General features: G+C 41.5%; 1 protein-coding gene across 16 annotated transcripts in view; it reads left to right on the top strand.

Annotated features, from left to right (window-relative positions):
- NRXN3 (neurexin 3) overlaps positions 1 to 23715 on the top strand; it is a gene marked incomplete at both ends in the record, with an annotated part of 1633255 nt that overhangs the window by 410244 nt on the left and 1199296 nt on the right. For 7 of the 16 annotated variants that reach the window (XM_082851713.1, XM_082851712.1, XM_082851715.1 and 4 more), the window contains 2 exons: positions 1329 to 1630; positions 7335 to 7496. In XM_082851713.1, the coding sequence (XP_082707839.1) occupies positions 1329 to 1630; positions 7335 to 7496 (464 nt within the window). Of the gene's footprint in view, positions 1 to 1274; positions 1631 to 5476; positions 5522 to 7334; positions 7497 to 23715 lie in introns of those variants that run through there. The other 9 variants (XM_082851706.1, XM_082851704.1, XM_082851705.1 and 6 more) reach the window with 4 other exon arrangements.

Here is a 23715-nt window from a genome sequence, read left to right as displayed (position 1 = left end):
CATGCTGAGTGTCTACGTTATAAATCAAATCAACAAATAATTAAATAAAATACATTCTTTTCTCTTAACCTTGAAAAGTAGATCTTTGACACTACCTGGTTAAGTCAGGTTCTCACTTAGAGTTTTTGGATTCCTAGGAGTTCTGCATTGGGAAATACCAACACAGGGAGAGCCAGCCCCTCTGGTCCTCAGCCTGTGGCCTTTCCCCTTCCTCTGCCTACATTCAGCTCCATCCTGTATCACAGAGGTCTGGTATAAATGCACGTGGATGCCTCGACCTACATGGCAAAGCTCTGTCCAAACCTGTGCAAACAGTCCCCCAGGGCTAGCCCTCAGACCTTGAGGTATAAACACTGATAGCATGATTTGCCTTCAGAAAATGGATCCAGGAAGGAGGATTGCACAACCCCTGGAAAGAGACTTGGGGCTCTTTGGGTAGGGAATTACAGGACTCCAGGGTCTCAAATATGGTCTTGAAAGAGAGTATGAGTCCCAGTGGAATGCCATGTTGGCTCTGTGGACCCCTGGTCCTATGGAGAGAGATGTTCTGTAGGATGGTCAGACCAGGCCATCTCAAACAGGAGACCTCTAGGGCATAGGTCCCTTTGACTCTAAGGGAAGTATTGTTGTCTTATCAAAACATATTACCAAATTCCATTCTGTTCCCTTTTCCTCATCTGCTCAATCATTTCCTCAGGTCCAACCTCCTATTTAAAAACCCAGTCACGTTCCACTGGGCACAGGACTCTACCATGGAAACCAAAGTTAGCTGGGTTATTAATGGATGGAAATTAGAGCCAAATCTTTCAGGCTAATTGATTTTTAGTTATTGTTCAATAAAAGGTACCTAGAGCTAAAGAACCCTTTGTCAGAACAGTTAATTATCCATTCTAAACCAGCTCTTCTACAAGCATTTAAAAGCCAATATTGATGCAAAAGCAAGTAAACCTCACTTTACCATTTTGCATGAAATTTCCCTTTAGGCTTTTCTCTGAGAAAATTTGAAGGAAAGGTAGCAAGCTTTCCTGCACCATCGTGTTAGTCTTCTACCCCTGTGTGGACATATAACTTCTCTGCAGTTACCTTCTCTGCTAGTTTCCCTAGTACTTAGATACGAGTCTTGTGGAATGGTTGGAGGGGGTGTTGTGCTGGTATCAAGCCTCTGGCAGGGACACTGCCCTGTGTGCGTGTGTGTGCATGTACGTGTGTGCCTGTGTGTGTGTGTGTGCGTGCGTGCGTGTGCGTGTGAGTGTGTCTGTTTGGTATTTGCATAGACCTGGCTCATGCCAGTCAAGTGTTGATCGCTTTCCCCTTTTCTTTCTCTGTAGCTCGAGAGGAGAATGTGGCCACTTTCCGAGGCTCAGAGTACCTGTGCTACGACCTGTCTCAGAACCCAATCCAGAGCAGCAGTGATGAAATCACCCTGTCCTTTAAGACCTGGCAGCGGAACGGGCTCATCCTGCACACGGGCAAGTCGGCTGACTATGTCAACCTGGCTCTGAAGGATGGCGCAGTCTCCTTGGTCATTAACCTGGGGTCTGGGGCCTTTGAGGCCATTGTGGAGCCAGTGAATGGAAAATTCAATGACAACGCCTGGCATGATGTCAAAGTGACACGCAACCTCCGGCAGGTAATGGCTGAGGGGAGAGAGTGCCCAGAGGCTCCTCTTAGGTGGCTGGGGAGGAAGTCTGTGAAGTAGGTGGTGGGTTAGGTTACATGGAGAGGGGTAGAGATACCCTATGGGTTTGGATATGTCGAAGTCAAACTTTCTCCCAGCCTTTACAATTTCACAAGGATAATTATTAAAATATGTTTCTTCTCTTACTTCAATTTTCCATTTGTGCTTGTTATTTAAGAAAAAAAATTCAGTTGTATAGATAAAAGTTATAAATACTTTCCTTTTGTTTTGCTTTTCTTTGTATCATTTTCTTGATTACCTTTGAATATTGTACTATTGCTAAATCAATTAGGGAGAGCGTTTTGTTTCCGCAGCTTGGTAGATTTTTCTCATTCTTTGAATATATGTTTTTCTTTTTAATTAAGTTAGCCATGGCCATGATGCCATGATTTTAATTCCTTCCAGAAGAAGTCTTTCTTTTTCTCTTCCTTTTAATTTAACGACCCCTTGTCCACTTTTATTCTTTCTGTTGGGTCGTTGTGTTAACCTCTAGCCTTGGAGTGAATTAGCTGCGATCTTTCTGAATTCCTTTGTTTCTCTGTTCCTTGGTGTTGTGGTATACTTTATTGCCCCTGTCTCTACCTCTGACACTCTTCAGTTGACTAGGAGGCCTGGAAAGTGGAAGGACCCACATAAAAAAGTCAACTTTGGAGCAGCCTTTCCTGGTTCTGTACGTGCTTGAGAACTCCCATCGCTTGCTGATTCTAAGCAGGCAACTCCGTCAGGTGACAACACTCTCAGAAAGCCTTAGCCCAGTGAAGTTGTTTTCCATTTCATAACTAATAATAGTGATAACAATAACAACAGTAATAATACCTCACCAGCCCACATCAGGAAAAAATTACAAACACTTCCTGTAAAAGTCAAGGTCTGTTCTGAGACTGCCTTTTCCAGGTTCTGTTTTGACTTGGATTTTCTACTTGTGAATTTGTCATTAAACTCAGTGGGACAGCATTCATCCTTTATTAAATCAGAAAGCATTATGTAAATTTCCAGAAGGTGCTTATCAAATTTTCTTCTGCAGTGTGATTGATTTAATGCCTCCTAATGTAAACATGAAAGCATGAGAACTGACAGGTGTTTGCCTATGTTTTCTGTTTGATAAAAGTGTAACTCCTTAATAATGCTCAGTAAAGGGAGAAGGCTCCTCCACACTGGAGACACACAATATTCGAAATACCCACTTCCACACTTAAGCATGTCAAGGAAGCCCCGTGGTTGGAGATGCTATTCTATCTGTGATGAAGTTGCCAAATCCTAAGAGTTAGAATCCCCCGTCATCTTCATACGCACAGGTCGAACATTTTTGAATCACCGTTCTGTGTTTTTCCTGCAAGGCCGAAGAATCCTGTTGCTTATGTTTCCTTTCATCATTCCCCACCTGTACTTACAGGAGAGTCCCCCTCAGCGGCCAAGAGAGCCCACATCAAATTTTCATTTGCTAACATATAAGGGCTTGAAAGGTTTGAGTAGCAGAGACTAGACCAAAAAGGAGAATATGACCTTTTGTCGGTTTTGACTGGCAGTTGCACAGTAATACCCTTCTGCCATTCGTCAGTTAAGGGGGGATTTTCACGTACTGGGGAGCGGAATCGGGTTGTGGTTCTCACCAGCCCGTCTGTTTCTCTCTCGCTCTCTCCCACCCCACATGCTTCTTTGCCGTTCTAGAATGATTCCAATTAGCCGGAAAAGGCTCACTTTCATTTCCACTAAAAACACTTTTCTAAAATAGAGTTGGGCCCTAATTCAGTCCTTTACACTGAAATGGGGATGAACCAAACTGTAATTCAAATATTGGTTGTGCTGAGTTAGTCTGAACAAGCAGAGGAAGGCAACACTATAGGGTTTCTCGTCCAAGTTCTAAGACCCGACTCCTCTCTGTGCCCTTGGACAAAGCATTTAACCTTTCCACACCACAGTTTCCATTTGTGAGATGGTGAGTACAGTCCTCCACGTGTGGTGGCTAAATGTGCAGAGCACCGTATGTTCCAGAAGGATTATGAGCGCATCCATGGTCTGGGTGCTAGACTCGCTGGGACATGCACGTGATTTACATGCTGAGGATTCTTTCAAAGGTGACTGCCTCTGTCTGTCCCCATGGATGCAGCTAAGTAGAGCTGTCAAGACAAGGCTACTGAGGCCCTAGGGTGTTGGGGGCATTTCTCGGCAGAAGGAGTATGAATCTTTTAGAGAAAATGCACCTAAAATTGGACCTCATCGGAATCTGCACTGAATTTTGCATCCAAATGCAATTTATTGAAAGAGGAAAAAAATCTCAGAAAAGCAGAGTTGATTTTGCAAATACAATCTTTTCAACCTGAGTCAGCTAAGATTATTATTTTTCCCATTAAAAGTACATTTATAACATCTTTTTGAGTTCCCTAGGATACATTTGAAGGGGTGGGAAGCCCCTGTCTATTTCAGTTAAACTGTAAATCACTTCATAAATATTTGACAATAAGCTGGTAGCAGTCTCGCCTACTCTTTTGGTAAGGTTGAATGGCTTCTGTGGTAAAGATTCATCTGAGGAAAGCTTACTCGGGGTTTCCTTACCAAATGGAGCAGAACTTTCCCCCTTTCTTCCTTGTTGGTCATCTGCTACGGTTCTGCTTTTGGGCCAAGTCAGGCCAAGGTCAGGTACTTTATTGGGGGCTCTGATTAATGGAGGGAACGTGGATTATCTGTTCTAAATTATAACCGGGACCTGAGTCCACGGTCATGGCCATCACAGGAAGTGCTTTACTTTTATACGCCACTTTAGTCAAACCGCAAACACAAAACTGGGGTTAACCATCTTCTAGCCTTCCAGCCTCCCAGCTCAGGGTGTGTTGGCAATTTAACATTTGAAAACAGCGAAGAAAAGACTAATTGTAGGGCTTCTCTAATCATGTTTAACCTGCCAGTTCTCTCTGCTATCCAAGCAAGAAATTGCTTAAAAGCTTGAAAAGCATTCTTAAAGAGGAATGAGGGGAGAGTGATTCTAACAGGAGACATTCTGGCAAAGTAAACAAAGTAACATTATTGGCTAGTGAAGGAGACTCCAACTCTTTTGATGCATTCTAACGACACAGTTATTCAAACCTGAGAGAACAGGAAAGAGGAGAAAGTTGCCCTCCTGCTGCACAAATCCACAAAATCAGGGGGGTCGTGGATCTTTAAATTACCCATGGAAACCCAGAGTAAACTACATATGTAGCCTTCCTGTGCTAGATGTGATCTGTAAATGTTTTAAGATCTTTTTGTCCTAGGAGAAAATCATGATTGTCCACGCATGTAATCAGAGTCAGATGTGAAAAAACAATCCCCAAAGTATTGGTATTTCAGCTCTCTCTATTTATCTACGTGTGGAACGATAAACCTTGGGGGTCTTTTCTTTCAGGACAGATGGATTGTGTTTGTGCTAGAGGGTGGGAAGGGAGCAGGGCGGTGTTCTTTCAGAACAGCTCTTGGAAAGTAAGTATGATGCTAATTCTGACTGGGGTGAGGTCTGGTCTGAGTGTATTTGGGAGAAGAGGGGAGTTACAAAGACAAGGTGGACTGCAGCTCCTTTCCTGGCTGTGCCCCAGGTCCCCAGGTTTTCCATAGAGTCTTGGTCTCATTGTCTTCCCCCACTCTCTTTTTCTGTGTCGGGTGCCTTTTTTTTGAAAAACTAACACAAGATCATTCATGCAATGTGTCATTTTACTAACCGACGAATGTACTAACACCCTAACGACTCATCTTTGTTTTTAGTTTTTTTAATTAACAATCGTTCTGTTCACAATTTTTAATTTCCTTTCTTCCCCCTTTTCCGCAAAGCACTCAGGCATCGGACACGCTATGGTAAACAAACTACATTGTCTGGTAGATATCATTCTTATTGTCTCTTTTTTTGGGTTTGCCGTGTGTTGCCCCCCTTTTCCTCCCCAAACCCCCCTTTTATCCTCTTTAGAGTTGTTTCTTCTTTTAAAATTTTCTGTTGAATTAAATACGAGCCTTTCTTTTTCTTTAAGAAGAAAATGGAAGGGGATGCACCTGTCCTGACAATATTTGGATGAGTTTGGTTGGGACAGTTTTCCTTTTCTCTACTTTGTAATTTTTTTTCCCTAAAAAAATTTCTTTTTAAAGAAATGTTCTTTGTTGAGCTAAATTCGTTTTGTTTTGTTTTCTTATTTTGCAAGTTCCAAGTTATCGACTAGGGACAACAGAGATTTCTATTGAGGACTTTCTTCTCTCCGTGTCTTCCTACCCCTCACTCGTCCTCCTTTCTTTTCCCCCTTCCCCACTCCCGAATCCGTTTTTTCTTTCCCTTTTGTGTGGACACGGCTGCCACAGGTGATCTGGGGAGGAAAGTACTCGACTTCCTGTATTCTTCCTTTCCCTCCTTTCACCGTACTTCCCACCTTGGCCAAAGGGAGCTGTGCCAATTTGTGTTCTCTGTACAAACTCTGCATGGCATGTTCCTGTCTCGTGAATTTCCCCATGGGCATCAGAATCTGTTCCCTTGTTTTCCTCCTCAGTACTAACAACCTACCAGTCATCAACCCCACTCCACGTTCTCCTCTCTCTCTCTTTTGTCTCCATGCTGCTTCATGCTCCTCTCACCCTTCATATATTTTGGGGTTGGGTTTGGACTTTTTCTTTTCTTTTTTGTTAGTAAGGGAGGGTGGCAGGCAGGGGAAAGACTACCCTTTAGTTTTGAGTGTGTGTTCTTCTTTTCACTCCCATCTTGTTTTTCCGTTGGTTTAGTGCATGTAAGTGTGAAGTGGATTTTGATTCTCTTCTTTAGCGCTCTTCACCCTTGTCCCACTTCCCTCCCTTTATTCTTCTGCCTTCTCTCTTGGCTCCAGATGGTTTTCGCATGGGTGTGTCAGTGTACGGTGTGTGCACGCTTCGAGGCCCCATCTCTTCTCTGTGCCCTCTGCTCCTTTCATGGATGTTGGGTGTATGGGTGCCGTCTATTTCCTGTGGGCATTGTTATTATTTTGGCTATTATGCCTCATCATTCTTTTTGTTAGCGTTGCCTTTTTTGGTTTGGATCATTTCTTCTCTGGCTGGTGGTGATGGCACACAAGGGAGGACAGGGGTTGGTGTCCTGGGTAGTCCGTGGCATGTATCACCCGTGACTCATCAAAATCAAGACCCTTTTCCTTCCCTCCCTGAATGCATGTTTGTCAGCGTGGTGTGAGCCCAAAAAGAAACAAATAAAAAAAGAAAAAGAAAAGAAAAAGAAAAAAACCGTCAACAACCAAAGACCAACCCCCTAACAAACCCCATTGTCAAACATCTCCTTTGCTGTTTCTCACGACCACTATAAATGACAATCTTTCAAAAGTAAATGCTCGTTTTACCAATGAACTGAGACGTCTGAGGATAGTTCCATTTTCTAGCCTGACTGAGTGAAGAGGGCAATGGGTAGAGCGAGTTGCTCAGCTTGGCAGTTCCGGAAAAACTCTCCCAGGAGTCTGCAGGGAGACACTGGAGGCTTGGGCCACAGGGAGGCAGACCAGAAAATGGAACTTGGCTGCACATACCAAAAATCAATCCAAATTAGAGAGAATACCTCACCCAAATCTTAATGAAAGTGATGCCACTGGTAGGGGAAGCCCCTGGATTTTGATAGGACTGTAAGGTCATTGTTGGGATTTTTTTTTTTGTCCCTATGTCCCTCCACCAGGTGACAATCTCTGTGGATGGCATCCTTACCACGACTGGCTACACTCAAGAGGACTACACCATGCTGGGCTCAGATGACTTCTTCTATGTGGGAGGAAGCCCAAGTACCGCTGACTTGCCAGGCTCACCCGTCAGCAACAACTTCATGGGCTGCCTTAAAGAGGTAAGGTTCACCCATTCCATTTAATGCACTGACTGTCTAAGAACAAATGAAATTTTCAGTTCAGTGACTGGATCTGTCCTCTGGTCTATTCTGTGAGGCCATAGGTTGTAGCAGAAAAGACTCTGGACTTAAAAGTAGAGGCCCTAGGTTTTGATCCCAGTTTAAGCTGGTTGCAGGACCTTGGGTTCACCACTTAAGTACCCTGTGGTTCTGTTTCCTCATCTAACTAATGAGGAACCTGATCCCACAGGTAGCTGTGCTTTATAAATTACATGAAATAACTCAGACGAAAGGACTTTGAAATCACAAGGAACTAGACCTGTGTGAAGTTTGATTTTGTATTTTTGACTTGGCAAGTAGGGAAGCCTTAGCTAAAAGTGGCTCAATTTGTGGTTGTGTGTCTTGTCTAAAACATAACTTATGTATTATTTTACCTTTGCTAAGCTTGGTGTTCCCAAGAGTCTCATTATTCGAGATGAAGGAAAGTTCTCAGAATATAACATTAAGGCCCAGAAGACTCGTTTTTCCTTTTTTTTTTCCTCCCTGAGAGCTAGCAGCTGTGAGAAAGCAGTGGAGCTTTACCATTACTCATTTATTACTATTGTAGCTAATGTGTTGAGACCTCTGTCTGAGAGCAAAGGAGCTTCAGTCAAGTGTAAGTTCAATCTCTAAGGTCAGTTGTTGAGGCAAAAAAAATCAGACTTGATTTGCTGGAGTTCTTTCAGCACACAGTGTCATCAGAGCAGTGCACTGCACTTTTTTGTTTAATCTAAACTAAGCTTGATTGCCTAAGATAGCTATACCATTTCCCTGTGGAAATTCCTTGAGAAGCTAACAGTGTTCTTTCTTGTAGATAAAGATCCCTTGTGACATGTTATGAGCCTCCTCTCAGGGCACATGTTTTATTCTTATTATGGTTATTTGAAATTTGTTGCACATCAGTTACATATGAGATGGCATCGCACGTGCATTCACTCACGCCACTCAGCTGTGAGCTGTGTCTAGACAGGAGTTGCGTCTGTTATACCTGGCGTAGAGCAGGTGCATAATAATTATTTATTGAATGGAGACATTTACCAAATAATCATTGGGTACCTTTTTTGTGCTGTAACTAACCTTAATGGCTCTTTGCAAACCACGGTCTCCGTGTTTGAAGACTTTGTAATCTGGGAAGAGAGATGAGATCTGTAAGGGAACAATTATAGCTCAGGGCACTGTGTGTTCAGTGCCACAGATGAAGTGATCTAATTGAGCAGAGGAAACAGATACATTTTAGGTGGGAGTCAGCATTGGAGAAGAATTGATATTTGAGCTGGGCCTTGCTGCAATAAACCATGTGTGCATTGAGGGAAAGGGGGAGGAAGGAGAGACATGACAAAGGAGGGGAAAATCCAATTACAGCTTTGTATTGTTCTTGTTCTGAAGGAAAAATGACAGGAGAAAAGTCTTAGAGAGTTTTCCTCTCTCTGCTGGACATTACCTAGGCTTCTGCTGGCTACAGGGTCTCCACAGGTCATTCCTGACGGAATTGCAGTAGACATAGCGCACTTCTTCCCTGGGATTCACTCCTATTTGAATAGAATAACGGTATAAACTACTCTGTCTAATGAACCCTGAAAGATTCTTAAACACCATTAAATCACACTCCATTGGAATTGCACTCTCATGAGGTACACGGGCCTCTCACTGTTGTGGCCTCTCCCGTTGTGGAGCACAGGCTCCGGACGCGCAGGCTCAGCGGCCATGGCTCACGGGCCTAGCCGCTCCGCGGCATGTGGGATCCTCCCAGACTGGGGCACGAACCCGTGTCCCCTGCATTGGCAGGCGGACTCTCAACCACTGTGCCACCAGGGAAGCCCAGATAGGAGCACTCTTGTTCCACGTTTGTAGGTCAGGAATGAATTAGGCATTGACTGCTGTGGAGAGCTCGTCCATTTTTGTCGTGAAGCAGCCCTGAGCCTGGAGTTTCTCCTGGACTGGGTCTAGGGGTGGCCTCTAGGATTAATTTTCCCCTGCACACAATTATGTTGAACTATCTCTCCATTATGTATTTTGAGACAAAGGAGCAATTTCCCAACCGCAGATCTATCAATCAGGAAGGATGCCTGTGAACATTTTGAAACAAGTCTCATAAAAACATGAAGATATCTCTGATGATTTTATCCATGCAGAACCTAAAGTAAATAAAATCTGCACACACACGCACACCCACACACACGTACTCACATACTACACTGTCCAGATGGAGAGCAGACAGCTTCAGAAGTCTGTGAAAAGTGGCACTTAATAGCTTAAAAATTAAAGGCAGTTCTGAAAACCAGTGTCAGCGACAGAAATAACAGTAATAGTAATAAAAATATGCACATATCTTAGCTAGCAGCTAAGCAGAATTTAAATCCAGATCAAGTTAGAAGAAAGAAAGTCCAAAACAGTGAAGGAGGTGGTAGGCGAAACAAGAACTTAATATAAACTTTTGCACCATCTCTCCTTTACGTATATAGTATGGTCTTTCTAAGGGAGTTGGGAGGCCTTCTCATTTGTCTGAGTGCTTTAACAGATAGCTTTGAGTTTAATGAAATCCTGGCGCAGTCTTTCTTTCCATTTAATCATGATGCACTTCTCTGTGGGAAAGTCTAGGAAATTCTTCTCTTGTTGCTGGCATTTCTCTTTGACAATTTCGTAAACAGTAAAAGCTTCCAGCTATGTTGGGACTTCCCTCCTTGATAAATCCCACTTACCCACTTTAACTATTTCCCCTTAGAACAGTCAGCCGTTATTTTACAACTTCTTCTTCCCTTCCCTATCTCTTTCTTTCTCTTTCTTTCTTTTTCTGTCACCTCTGGCCATTTGTGGCTCTAAGCGGCCTTAAGCTGAGCTGGGTGCTTTTATGTTTCATTTTTTTCAAAATGGGGACATGGTGAAGACCTTATGGGATTTCTCTTCCAGATTGTTGATACTTCGTGTGTGGCACAAAATAGTTTTTATCTTTGGAACTGTAGTTACTTCACACCTGAAAGTTAAGTTCTGGCTCCACTCTTTTATCTATCTATCTGTCTATCTATCACATCCTTATTGGAGTATAAATGCTTTACAATGTTGTGTTAGTTTCTGCTGTACAACAAAGTGTGAATCAGCTGTATGTATACATATATCCCCATATCCCCTCCCTCTTGCGTCTCCCTCCCACCCTCCCTGTCCCACCCTCTAGGTGGTCACAAAGCACCGAGCTGATCTCCCTGTGCTATGTGGCTGCTTCCCACTAGCTATCTATCTTACATTTGGTGGTGTGTATATGTCCATGCCACTCTCTCACTTCGTCCCAGCTTCCCCTTCCCCCTCCTCATGTCCTCAAGTCCATTCTCTACACCTGCGTCTTTATTCCTGTCCTGCCTCTAGGTTCTTCAGAACCATTTTTTTTTTTTTTTAGATTCCATATATATGTGTTAGTCTATGGTATTTGTTTTTCTCTTTCTGACTTACTTCACTCTGTATGACATTCTAGGTCCATCCACCTCACTACAAGTAACTCAATTTCATTCCTTTTTATGGCTGAGTAATATTCCATTGTACATATGTGCCACATCTGCTTTATCCAGTCATCTGTCGATGGACACTTAGGTTGCTTCCATGTCCTGGCTATTGTAAATGGAGCTGCAGTGAACATTGGGGTACGTGACTCTTTTTGAATTATAAGGTTTTCTCAGGGTATATGCCCAGTAGTGGGATTGCTGGGTCATATGGTAGTTCTATTTTTAGTTTTTTAAGGAACCTCCATACTGTTCTCCATAGTGGATGTATCAATTTACATTCCCACCAACAGTGTAGGAGGGTTCCCTTTTCTCCATACCCTCTGCAGCATTTATTGCTTATAGATTTTTTGATGATGGCCATTCTGACTGGTGTGAGGTGATACCTCATTGTGGTTTTGATTTTCATTTCTCTAATGATTAGTGATGTTGAGCATCTTTTCATGTAGTTTTTGGCCATCTCTACGTCTTCTTTGGAGAAATGTCTATTTACGTCTTCTGCTCATTTTTGGATTGGCTTGTTTGTTTTTGTGATATTGCTGGCTCCACTCGAGTCAAAATGATTGTGGATTTCACCTGTGCACACAGCTTCTAACTTGATTCCAGAGTAAAAGTGTGACAGAGAGGGTCCATGTTATCATCCAATTATTGAAGTACTCTGCATGCCCTAGTTATCAATTCAATATTTGTGTCCACTCAAGCATCCCAAAAATCCCCACCTGGTACCTCTTCGTGGTTTTGTGTTTTAACATGTCTGTCATATTTTTGTTCTTGTTGTGTCCCCAGCCCTTAGAATTGTTCTTAGCACCTAGTGGGCGCTCAATAAATATTTGCCAAATGAAATCACATGTTTGTAAGTTTAAAAAATAGCTTTTAGATAAATGCTCTTAGGCACTATTGACAATGTGACTTTCTTGGGATCATTAAAGAACATCCAGACATGGCAATAGTTGAATCTTTTAGGAACCTCCCAGCTATCTGAAATGAGTGAAGTATTTCATAAAAAGGCCCAGCAAGACTAAAAGAAATGGGTTGGAACCCACTGTGAGAAGAACGGGATTGAAAAGGCTTTGAGGAGGCATCATAGTATAAATGAAAAGAATACTAGGTTAAATCAGAAAACCTGATTGGGAATACCAGCTTTATTACTTTACTGGCTATATGGCATGGAATAAGCCACTGATCTTATTTGAGCCTCAGTTTCCTAACCTATAACATGGAGATGATAAGACCGCTGTTGTGTTCTTAAGAACAAATAAAATAATATACGTAAAAGTGAAACCATACATAAATATACAATGATGTTTTGCTACAATAATTATGACTAAGGATTATGTAATCATTCTTATAAAACAGTTTATGAAACAAATTTAAGAGTAAGTGAGTATACATTAGCATGTGCGTATGTTTGTATTTCCCATATTACCAAATCACTATCTGGGGGAAAAACACAACTTTATTCTGAGGTTTGCCTTACTAAAATTCTCTCATCTTCACTGAAGTTGGAATAACCCATCCTACCCACCCTCAGTCATTACCTAGTCTGTTTCCTTTGGACACTGGTTTATTTGACAACTGTCAATCTCCCTTCTACGAAAATGTAAGCTCCCTGAGGACAAAGGCCTCATCTGTTCACAGGTGTTTCCCCAGCACCTAGAAGAGTTCCTGGCATAAAATAAAACACTCAATAAGCATGTCTGGAACAAATAAATAAATTAATTCATTACTGAGCTAACCTCATGGAGCTCTAAAATGTGGCAGAGTTTAGATCCACAGGTATATGCTGAAAAAATACAGTATGCCAAGGACTGTGCTAAGACACAGAGATGAATCAGACACAGTTCTTGCCTCAGAGGACCTCACAGTTAGTGGGGGAAACACAAATATAATTTCAAGGAAAAGCAGTTAATGCACAAAAAAAGAGGCATTCACAAGTGCGGTGGGGCTGCTGAGGAGAAGGACTTAGTATATCATGGGGTTCAGGAAAACGCTGTGGAGGAGATGATGCCCAAGGCTTGAAGGCAGGTAGAAATGAACAGGGAAGAAGTGGTGCTCCGGGGTGATGGGGCAGCATGAGCAAGGGCCCAGAGACAGGGCACGTCGTGGTGTCTGGGTGAGGAACTTACAAACAGTTTGCCAATGTCAGGGCACAAAATATAAGATCAGGAGTTCTGAAAATGTATCTGAAAAGTTAAGTAGGGGCCAGGTCATAGAGAGCTTTATATCACACTCTACCCTTGGACTTTGGGTAATGGAGAGCCATTGAAGGATCTGAAGTAGTAGAATGACATAGATTGACAGCTTGTCCGTCAGGCTTTAAATTCCTTGAGAACTGAAGTTAGTCCATCTACTACTTCTGCTTGATTCATCGTTTTGTCCTAGGGAGATGAGGAAGAGTTGGGAAGGCTGGTCCATTGGCTTTAGCACTGGGCCAGGAGAGTGCCTCTCTCAATCTTCAGGTTTCTGCAGAAAAGTGCTTCCTTCTAACTCCCATTTCAGTTTCCAATGACCCTCCTTGTCAGGACATTTATTTCTCCTTTCCTCTGTCCTTGACATTACTGAGCTACTGTTGTTGGATGAAGCACAGTGCAGTAGAGGAAAGCCAAATCAAGGCTGAGTTGCATGAATAGTGTCTCTATTATGAGGACCAGGGAGCTGACTAAAGCCCATCACAATATCCTATGTGTTGGCGTCTTCTGTGTTGTTTGACTTGGTTCTTTCTACACCATCTTCCTTTCCCCTCAATCTGTTACTTCTCCGCTGGCATGTTGGTTCTCCATTTGGCTCTCCATTGCCCATGGAGAAGCTCTCCTGCTGCTGAGAACTCTGAGACCGACTGGTCTATCCCACCTTTCTTTTCTCATGGTATCTCTAGTGGGGAGGAAGGAAAGCAGGAGAACGGGGTGAGTGGAACACATATTTAAAGGAAAAAGGCTTGGGTAGAACATCATTGTGCACATTACAATCCACATTCCTTTGTGATTATTAGCCATTTAAACCTGAATGGGATTTTGCAGCCAGAGATAGTCTCTGAACAGATGATTAATGGTTTAATCTGTAATAACTTTACATTTTATAGAACCCTGATAGGAGTCCACATCTGGTGAGCCAGGCTATTTAAGGCTGTGTTAATTCTGTTAGTTGCTATATGTTTATTTGAATTGCTGGCACCTGTGGGCTTTAGGATAATGTGTTTGTTGTTGCTTTTCTTTTAAAAAAATATATGCTTATTTTGTCCTGTCTCGCTGTCTTTTCTGCTGTCTGTTAGCGATCACAATTTCTCTTCTGGTTTTTCTTTTGTATTGTCCTCTTTTTCACTCGCTATACTTTTTTTACCCCTGTTCTCATTTTTCCTGCCTCTGTGCTTCTCAGGCTCTTGTTTTGGTGTCCTTTCTGATTTCTCAGGTGGGGATAAATCACTCTGTCCATAACTAGGCAAATTTAGGTCATGGCATTGGGCCTAAAAATTTCCTTTTTCCTATAGCTTTGAGAATACTGTGTGGCCCCATGATGAGCAAGATCCAGTGAGGGTTTTAGGGTGAACATGGAAGATGAGAGGAGGGTTGACTTTGGAAGTACTAGTCCAGGGTTTGAGTCTTGCGTAGACTCATTCATTACCAGCTGCAAGACTCTTAGCAAGCCACTTGAATGCTCTTAGCCTCAGTTTTTTCATCAGATAATAATACTTACTTCAGGCATTTTTATGTTGGGAACAAATGGGATAAAGAAGATGGAGGTGCTTTATAAACTATAAAGCACTGTGCAAATGCTAATGCTACTATTTATGTTAATAAATGAAACCAAATTGATCAGGTATGTTTAAGGAAGCACTTACTGCTATTTGCTGTTTCTGCAATTAAAAAACTGCAGAAGTTAGGAGAATCCAATGTATCTTAAAAAAGAGCACCTGAATTAGAACCTGGCTACCAGATGCGTTTCTGGTACTAATTAGAAAACCATACAACCTCTTTGAACACCCATGTCTTGATCTGTAAAATGCGGATCATTATCATTGTCAAACCAAACACACACTACTGTGGAATACTTCTAACGTAGAAAGACAAGTTGGATAGCAAAGCAGAATTTATTTCCCCATCCTCAGGAAGATACGCACAGTGTGAGCTTGGAGGGAAGAATGCCTTGGCAGCATGGAAGGGCCAATGCAAAAAGGAGTCCAAGAAGGACAAGATTCCAACAAGGTAGAAAAAAGTAGAAACATGAATCAGAATCTGGGAAATTGGAAGAATGTAACAGAAGAAGACAAGAGAGAGGAGAAACTGTGTCTCAGGAGAGGCCTATTGGGTTGACCATAGAAATTGCCATTTTTCTGGGTAAAAAAAAAAAAAGTCAAATATTGGCAATGTCATGTGAGTCAGTTTAAGAATGAACATTTTTGAAGAGGATAAACTAGATCTTCTTGAAAAGAGATTACCTTCTGGATTACCAGGAGCTGCAATGGGCAGGGGAGAGAATGGCATTTGATGCCACAGAGGAAGAGGAGACAAAGCCCTGAGCTACTGGGGATGTATGATGAATATGAGGTTTATTTCACAGAGGAGGCAAGGTGTGAGCACTTAGCCCAGGGTGGCTGTAAGAAAGTGGTGTGTACCTGAGGAAGAGTGTCAGCGGGGCTGAAGCCGCAGGATATTTAGTGTTGCAGGGCTGTGGCAAACAGAAAGACGTTCTTCAGTTAATGCCTGAAGAAGATAATTAAAGAATGGTTTGCTACTTATAATTGATGGGCTATGATGGAGAAGTGAGATACAGTAAACATTTTTTTAAGAGATCTGGTCTTCATTTTCCCTTATTTCAGTAAATGTTTCTCGATTTTTATTTTCCTTCATGCTCAGTCCAGTGATGTAGTGGCATTGACTCCATTCCTGGCTCACCTGATGAGCATGTGAGCTCTAAGTCCATCGGGAACTTCCATTACTCTGGCTGTGGTTATTTTGTTCATAGCTGGGCACCTAACCCACACCTAATGTCACAGTTTGGATCAGTGACATTCAGTCTCAGGACTCTGTTTATATCTTGCAGGGGAGTACTTCTCCTTCCTTTGAGCTACAACTTGGGATGGTATAAAACTGACCTTCTGGCCGCCATCTTGCTGCCACAATGGGACTAAAAATGAAGCTAGAATGGAGAAAAGCAGAGCTAAAATATGGGGAGAAACTAGGTTCTGGTGACATTTTAAGGCCCTGGATCAAACATTCTTCCACCTAGACTGCCTCTGCCTTTCCAGCCATGATTGATTACATTCCTTCTTCTCTCTAAGCCAGCATGATCTAGATTTTCTGTCATTGGCAACAGAGCCCTAAATGATGTGAAAGAATTCCTCACTCCTATTTTACCCCTGTCTTCTCTGACAAGAAAATAGGTCTTTGGCCAGGAAAAGATAGACAAAGTTAGGAAATTTAATATCAGAGCCTGTTAGAAAGCACCTGATTGGTCTGCAGTAATTCAAATTTCTTGACTTAGATGAATGATACAGAGAGAATTTGAAAATAAGATTTTTGAAATCCAGTTGGTTTTTGAGAAACTGTAGAGAATGGGGGAGGTTTGTAATGACTAAAGATGGAAAAAGTGTAGATAGTGCAAGTTATGGGCTTACGAACTTCATTGGCATCTGGGAAAGATTTTGGATTGCATGATTAACAGAAGATATGAGCCCACCGAAGAAAAAAGAGAACCATAGTCATTCACTAAAAACACTAAATACAAGCCGTATAAGCAAACTAAACTCACATATTATTCAATATTGTTACTATACTTAAAGCTCAGAAAAGTACCGTGGGCCTAGCAGAGCGAAGTATCAGCAAGGTATTTGGCAATACCCTTTGTGATATCCTCATCCACAAGATGGGGAAAAAGGGATTGGATGTAAGAGCTATTCAGTAAAGCAGTGTCTATTTAAATATACCACTGGGTCCTGGTAAATGGGTCCATTTTGACTTACATGGAAGTTTCTGGTGACTGTCCAGTGCTTTGTCTTACTCGCCATTTATGAGGGGCTTGAGGGAAGGTAAGAGAGCATGCTCGTCAACTTTGTGAATGGCAGGGAGCTGAGAATGATGGAAATTATGTGCCTTAATGTTCTGAGACTGAATTAATAAAGGGATGAAAACAAAGGAGGTGACAGTTCTGTAGTATAATTCATTGGCGAAAATAGTATGCTCTGGAGCTAGAGTTCTTGGCTGCAAAACCCGCCTCTATTCCCACAATCTGTGGAATGCTGGGCAAGTTACTTAACCCTCTCTGTACCTCACTTTGCTTATTTATTAAATGGGTGGAATAATTATACCTACTTGATAGGGTTGTTGTATTAACTGAGATAATAATTTTAAACCCCTTAAAACAATGCCTGGCATATAGAAAATGCTTGGTAAATTGTGTTTATCAACACCATCATCATCACCACTGTGTGATAATCTGGTTACTGGGAATATTTCTCTTCAGTTCTGAATGATAAGCACTTAAAAGGTTAGCTGACTAGTTGACAGAACATGTTTAGAGCCGAGCTATGAAACAGATAGCAGTGTGCTCAAGAGTCTGACATAAAAAGAGTTGACTGATGGATCCCGGAACATTTAACCTGAGGGAAAGATGCCTGAGCTCATGGGTTGAGAGTTGTCTTCGTATGTGAAGGACTGTCTTATGAAGTGGATTTGGACATGGTTCATATATCTTCAGGAAGAAGAACTGGGGCAGTTGAGTGGAAGCTGGGTATTAAATACAAGGAAAACATTTCAATGAGAGCTGTCCAAAGTTGCCTTTAAAATAATGTATTCTCTGTCACTCAAGGCATCCAAGCAAAGTCTGGGCAACTGTCTTGCTGAGGTTGTAGAAGAGATTATAGCGCAAATGACTAGACAGCCTTGATTTTCTAGCTTCCTTCTAAACATAAGATCCTATACATATACATACTCCATTCTTTTTTTTCAGATTCTATTCCCATATAGGTCATTACGGAGTATTGAGTAGAGTTCCCTGTGCTATACAGTAGGTTCTTGTTAGTTATCTATTTTATATATAGTAGTGTGTATATGTCAAACCCAGTCTCCCAATTTATCCCTCCCCCCCTTTCCCCTTTGGTAACCATAAGTTTATTTTCTACATCTGTGACTCTATTTCTGTTTTGTAAATAGGTTCATTTGTACCATTTTTTTCGATTCCACATATAAGCAATATCATCATTTGTCTTTCTCTGCCTGACTTACTTCACTCAGTATGACAATATATGTATCAAATTATCACATTATATATCTTAAACTTACAATGTTATATGCCAATCATATCTCAATAAAGCTGGGGAGAAAAAAAACCCACGTAAGATCCTATAGTGAATGAGCCTTCTGAAAAGAAAGAATGGGACTTATTAATTAGACCAGGTTCATTGTGTTGAAGACTTTCCTGATTAATCTCCAAATCAGTTGACTACACATGTCCCACTGAGACTCACAGAGTTGCCCTTGCAGGAGGATTTGAGGTTCCCAGCCACTCTCATCACTTATTAGTCACTTATAATTATTTCTCTTTCCTCAGACCTTCACTGGCATCATCTCCAAAACCATGATAACCACAGCAATTATAATCATAATAACAGCAATAAAGACTACCAGTTATTGAGCACTTAACAGTGTGGATGCACGCGAAGTATGTCTCTGTGGCTAAGTGTTTCGTATGTATTCCCTAATTTAATTCTCAAAACAAACTTATGAGGTGGATTCTGTTACCATTACTAATTTGAATGTAAAGATAGTGGGCGTCTTGCCCAGGGCCACTCAGTTAGCAAGGATTGGAGCTGAGCTCTAAATACTGTTGCCTTCTTGACTCCTGCTGCCATCTCTACCAACTCAATTGAAAGACTTGGTGAAGAAGAAAAGGAAGAAGCTTTTCAGGAAAAGGTTGGTAATTCTGTGGTTAAAGCCACTCTAGGGAGTGGTCTCTCACTACTATTTAGAGGCTTCACTTCAGAGGAGAGGTCATTTAATCAGGCAAAAAATGTCCTGCTGGGAGACTGGATACAGTTACGTATTTCTTTCACCTTGCCGTTGGTTGTTCTGAGAGGAAGGCAGTTTTTGCTTGATTTCCGACTCTGGGCAAACTGATATTGCTCAACCTGTTAATGGAGGAATGATTTTTATTATGGGACCTGAGTGGGCAGTAGCTCCTCTTGGTATAAACGCCAAGCAGTGGAACACCTTTTTCTTGAGATGGGCAGCACATCTGTACTTTTGTTCCTGCCCAATATTTTCTGTGAAGTTGGAGCTATTTGCCTCCAATACCCTCAGAAAGCCAGAATGAGGAGATTTCTGGGCTTATGGTGAATTTTCAGTCTGATTCTGGGAGTCTCTCATTTAGCTTTGCCATTTGTTTTCTCTTCAGGATAAATTCAGTGGAACTCATTGCTTTCTAAAAATGTTACTTATTTACAGCAAATGTAATCTACCACAGCATTCCCACTGAGACAAAGTCTCTTGTGTCTTCAAATGCCTCAAAGGAGACAGAAAAAGTAGTCCTTGTACACATATATACCTACAGGATTAAAGTCATCATTGAGCTAATTAATTAGCTAATGTTTTTTAAAATTGCTTTGCAAATGGCAGAACGACTCTGACATTAGCATTATGTGCTTTTGTAACCTTGTGTTCCATCCCCCCATGTGGACAGTATGCCACAACTAGTTTCTGCATAAATTTCAAGAGAGATAGAAGGACACATTTTTCACTTTGAAAATCAGTGAAGATGTAGCGTGGGGCAGCAACATTGCACACCAATTATCAACCAGTAAAATTCTCCTCCTTCCCTTTCCCCCAGCTTCTCCCTCAGCAGCCAGTATTGGCAGATGGTCGATCTCATACTTCATGGAGAACATAGAAAATCTTTAGCTTATGCTTGCTAAAACTCTTCTCCCTCCACTTTTAGATTTACCTTCAAAGATAGTTATTGCTACCTTCTCTTCTTCTGTCTTATAGGATGAGCTGTCCTCCTCTTCTCTGAGTGTAACTGCTCTTCTCTTTTGCCTCTTCTGAGATTTAGCCCCTTTAAGGAATCCCTCCCTTTTCGGTTACCTTAGATTTTCTCTTCACCTCTTTTCTATTCCCTCAAACTAGAGACATGCTCAAAATAATTTTCTTGATTCTGTTTCCTGATGAATTTGCATCTTAGTTCATTCCTTATTTCAGTGGAAAACTTCTTGGGAGAGTTGTATGTGTGTCCCACCTTCTCTACCTCATGGTTACTCCATACCCTCTGCGATTGCAGCCACCCACCAAAGCGCCACACCTGTCCTCAGCACTTTAGTAGAATTGTGTCTTCTGGCTTTGCCTTGCTTAAGTTAGGAGCACTTTATTGTATGCTCTCACAGCTCTCAGTTCTTAACTGCCTTGCATTATAAGTGCTATTATAGTTTATAGTACATTGTATTTTAATGATCTGTGCTCATATGTTTCCCTAATAGTATGGGCTTTTGTAAGCAGGGACTAGGATTTCTACAGATTGAGTATTCCCTTTAGAGTTGCATAAGTCCTGGCACATGAATAGATGGAAAATGTTCTTCAAAAAATTAATAAATACTTGTGAATATCAGTAATAAAACTATTGCTTTAAATTTCCATTTCTGCCTGTATCCACTTTCTCAACAGCATATCATTCATTGACTTATTCATGAGTGCAGTGTATATTCGTGGAGCGACTACTCTGTTATCAGATCTGCTCTAAGTGTTGAGTATGTGGTGAATGAGACCATATATAGGGTCCCTGAGCTTATGGAATTAATGTTATGGTTGAAGGAGACTAACAGCAAATGTGTAAAGACCTAATTAAGATACTTTGCAATAATGATATGTGGTATGAAGGAAGTAAAAGAGAATAACAGGGTAGTGAGTGGCAAGGAGGTTGGGTCTCCATTATTAGCCTGCGTGGTCAGGGAATTATCACCTCTGAGGAGGTGATAATTAAGCTGGGACCTAAGATGCAAGAAAGAGTCAACTGCACAAAGATCAGGGAGAGGCTTTTCCAATCAAAGGAAGCTGCAAGGATGAAAAGGACCCCAGGCAAGGGAAAGCTTGACATGTTCAAGACATGGCAAGGAGACTGATATAGAAAACAAGCTAGTAGTTACCAGAGGGGAGTGGGGCGGGGGGAGGGGCAAGTTAGGGGTATGGGCTTAAAAGATACAAACTACTCAGTATAAAATAGATATGCAACAAGGATATATTGTATAGCACAGGGAGAATTACAGCCATTCTCTTATAATGACTTTCAGTGGAGTATAATCTGTAAAAATGTTGAAACATTATGCTGTACACCCGAAACTAAAATAGTATTGTAAATCAACTATACTTCAATTTAAAAAAGAGAAATGGTAAGGAGACCATTGTGGCTGTGGCTCAGGGAGGGGGAGGTGAGAGGAAAAATGTTTATGCTTAGGCATCCGGCTTGTCTTAAAAGGTCCAAGTTAGGCAGTATCAACATGTCAAGCTTACCTCCACCTTGGAGTCTTCATTTGCTGTTTGTCTCCTATCTAGGTTGACTTTCTCTCTCCCTTTATTCCAGAGGACAAGGTGTCCCTCCAGGTTTCTAAGCTCACCTGCTCAACTCTGCTGAGCATCTCCTTCTCTCCCGTCACCTCCTGGCATCTACTCTTCAATTATCCCCACGCTCTCCTGCATCTTTGATCCTTGCCTCTCTATTTGTTTTTCCTTTGCAGGCTAAAAACATGTGCTAGTCTAGCCTGTCCTTACATGAAATCCTTCCCTTGACCAGTACCTTCTTAAACTCAGGGAGAGAAAGAATGCTTCTTTCCCAGAGATGGTAGGAAAGGAGACAAAACACAGAATGGTTTTGAGGTTTGAGAAAGGAACGATGAGAAAACTCACATGGGATGATCCATATCTGTCTAGAACAGAGGCGGGGCAGTGTGTTAAGTGTGAGAAGAATGCATGGTTATATATAATCCGGTAGGTTTAGAACAGCTGACACTACTGTCATCACACATTCACTCAAGTTGGAAACCTCAGGGTGAGCTCTGATCTTTCCTTCTCATTACCCTTCTTTCCCTCTGCCCTCATCGCATCAGCCCCAAATCCCATTGACAATCCCCTTGTTGTATTTCTCATTCATTTCTTTCCTTTCTGGACAGTCGGCTCTCTCCTCCCCCTCTGCCTTCACCTGTTGTTGTGGTGTCATAACGAGTTTCCCCACCTCCATTCTCTCTGCCTGTCTCTCTAGTCTGCATTCTGCCCCACCTTGCCTTCTGTGCTGCTTTTCAGTAACAGCCAGTGTCCACCAAGAGCCTGTGTTCTTCAGCTGCCCACTCATGGCCTTCCGTAGTTTGGCTTCAACTTTGTCACCTCTTCCTCATACTTCCTCTCTCTAGTTAATCAGAGTGGCTATTTCATCTTATTCTAAATATATGTTCTGAGTTCTTGCTTCTAAAACTTCTTTATCTGGATATCCCAGCCAAGAATTTCACCTGTTCTCTGTGCCATGTGACTCTTACACATTCTTCCAGGACTCATCTCATGGTTGCCTGCTTGACCGGTCACCTGGTTAGCAGGGGTCTTTCCCATTTCTGAATTCCAAGCACGTTTATATGGTATGTTGTGTGGGAGCTCAGATTTTGGAGGCAGACTTCCAGGCTTAAAGTTTTGTTCTGCCACTTACTATCTGCATGCCCTCGGACAAGTCAGTCAGCTTCTCTGAAACTCAGTTTCTTCATCTATAAAATGGGTTTCTTTTTTCTTTAAATTGAAGTATAGCTGATTTACAATGTTGTGTTAGTTTCTGGTATACAGCAAAGTGATTCAGTTTTATATATTATATATGTGTGTGTATATTCTTTTTCATATTCTTTTCCATTGTGGTTTATTGCAGGATAGTGAATATAGTTCCATGCTATACAGTAGGACTTTGTTGTTTGTCTGTTTTATATATAGTAGTTGTATCTGCTAATTCCAAACTCCTAATTTATCCCTCCCCCACCCCCTTTCCCCTTTGGTAACCATAAGTTTGTTTTCTATGTCTGTATGTTTCTGTTTTTTAAATAAGTTCATTGTGTCGTATTTTAGATTCCACATATAAGTGATAACATATAGTATTTGTCTTTCTCTTTCTGACTTACTTCACTTAGTATGATAATGTCTATGTCCAGCCATGCTGCTGCAAATGGCATTGTTTCATTTTTTTATGGCTGAGTAGTATTGCATTGTGTATATATACTGCTTCTTCTTTTTCTGTTCATCTATTGATGAACATTTAGGTTGCTTCCGTGTCTTGATCATTATAAATAGTTCTGGTATTAACATTGGGGTGCATGTACTTTTTTGAATTATGGTTTTCTCTGGATATATGCCCAGAAGTGGGATTGCTGGATCATATGGTAGCTCATTTTTAGTTTTTTAAAGAACCTCCATACTGTTCTCCATAGTGGCTACACCAATTTACATTCCCACCAACAGTGTAGGAGGGTTCCCTTTTATCCACACCCTCTCCAGCATTTGTTATTTTTAGACTCTTTAATGATATGGCCATAAAAATGGGTTTCTTAATAATACCTACCTCATAGAATTTTTATGAGAATCAAATGAAATGAGGCAGTACCAGCACATGGTAAGTGCTTAGTAAATATTGGCTATTCTTGCCATTTATTTGGTCCTTAAAATGACCTGCATTTGTTTGTTAGCTTTTCT

Source organism: Leucopleurus acutus (assembly GCF_964270905.1).
Source record: "Leucopleurus acutus genome assembly, chromosome: 1".
Taxonomy (NCBI): domain Eukaryota; kingdom Metazoa; phylum Chordata; class Mammalia; order Artiodactyla; family Delphinidae; genus Leucopleurus; species Leucopleurus acutus.
The sequence above is the reverse complement of the archived record's forward strand: the minus strand, read 5'-3'. Positions and strand labels throughout refer to the sequence as shown.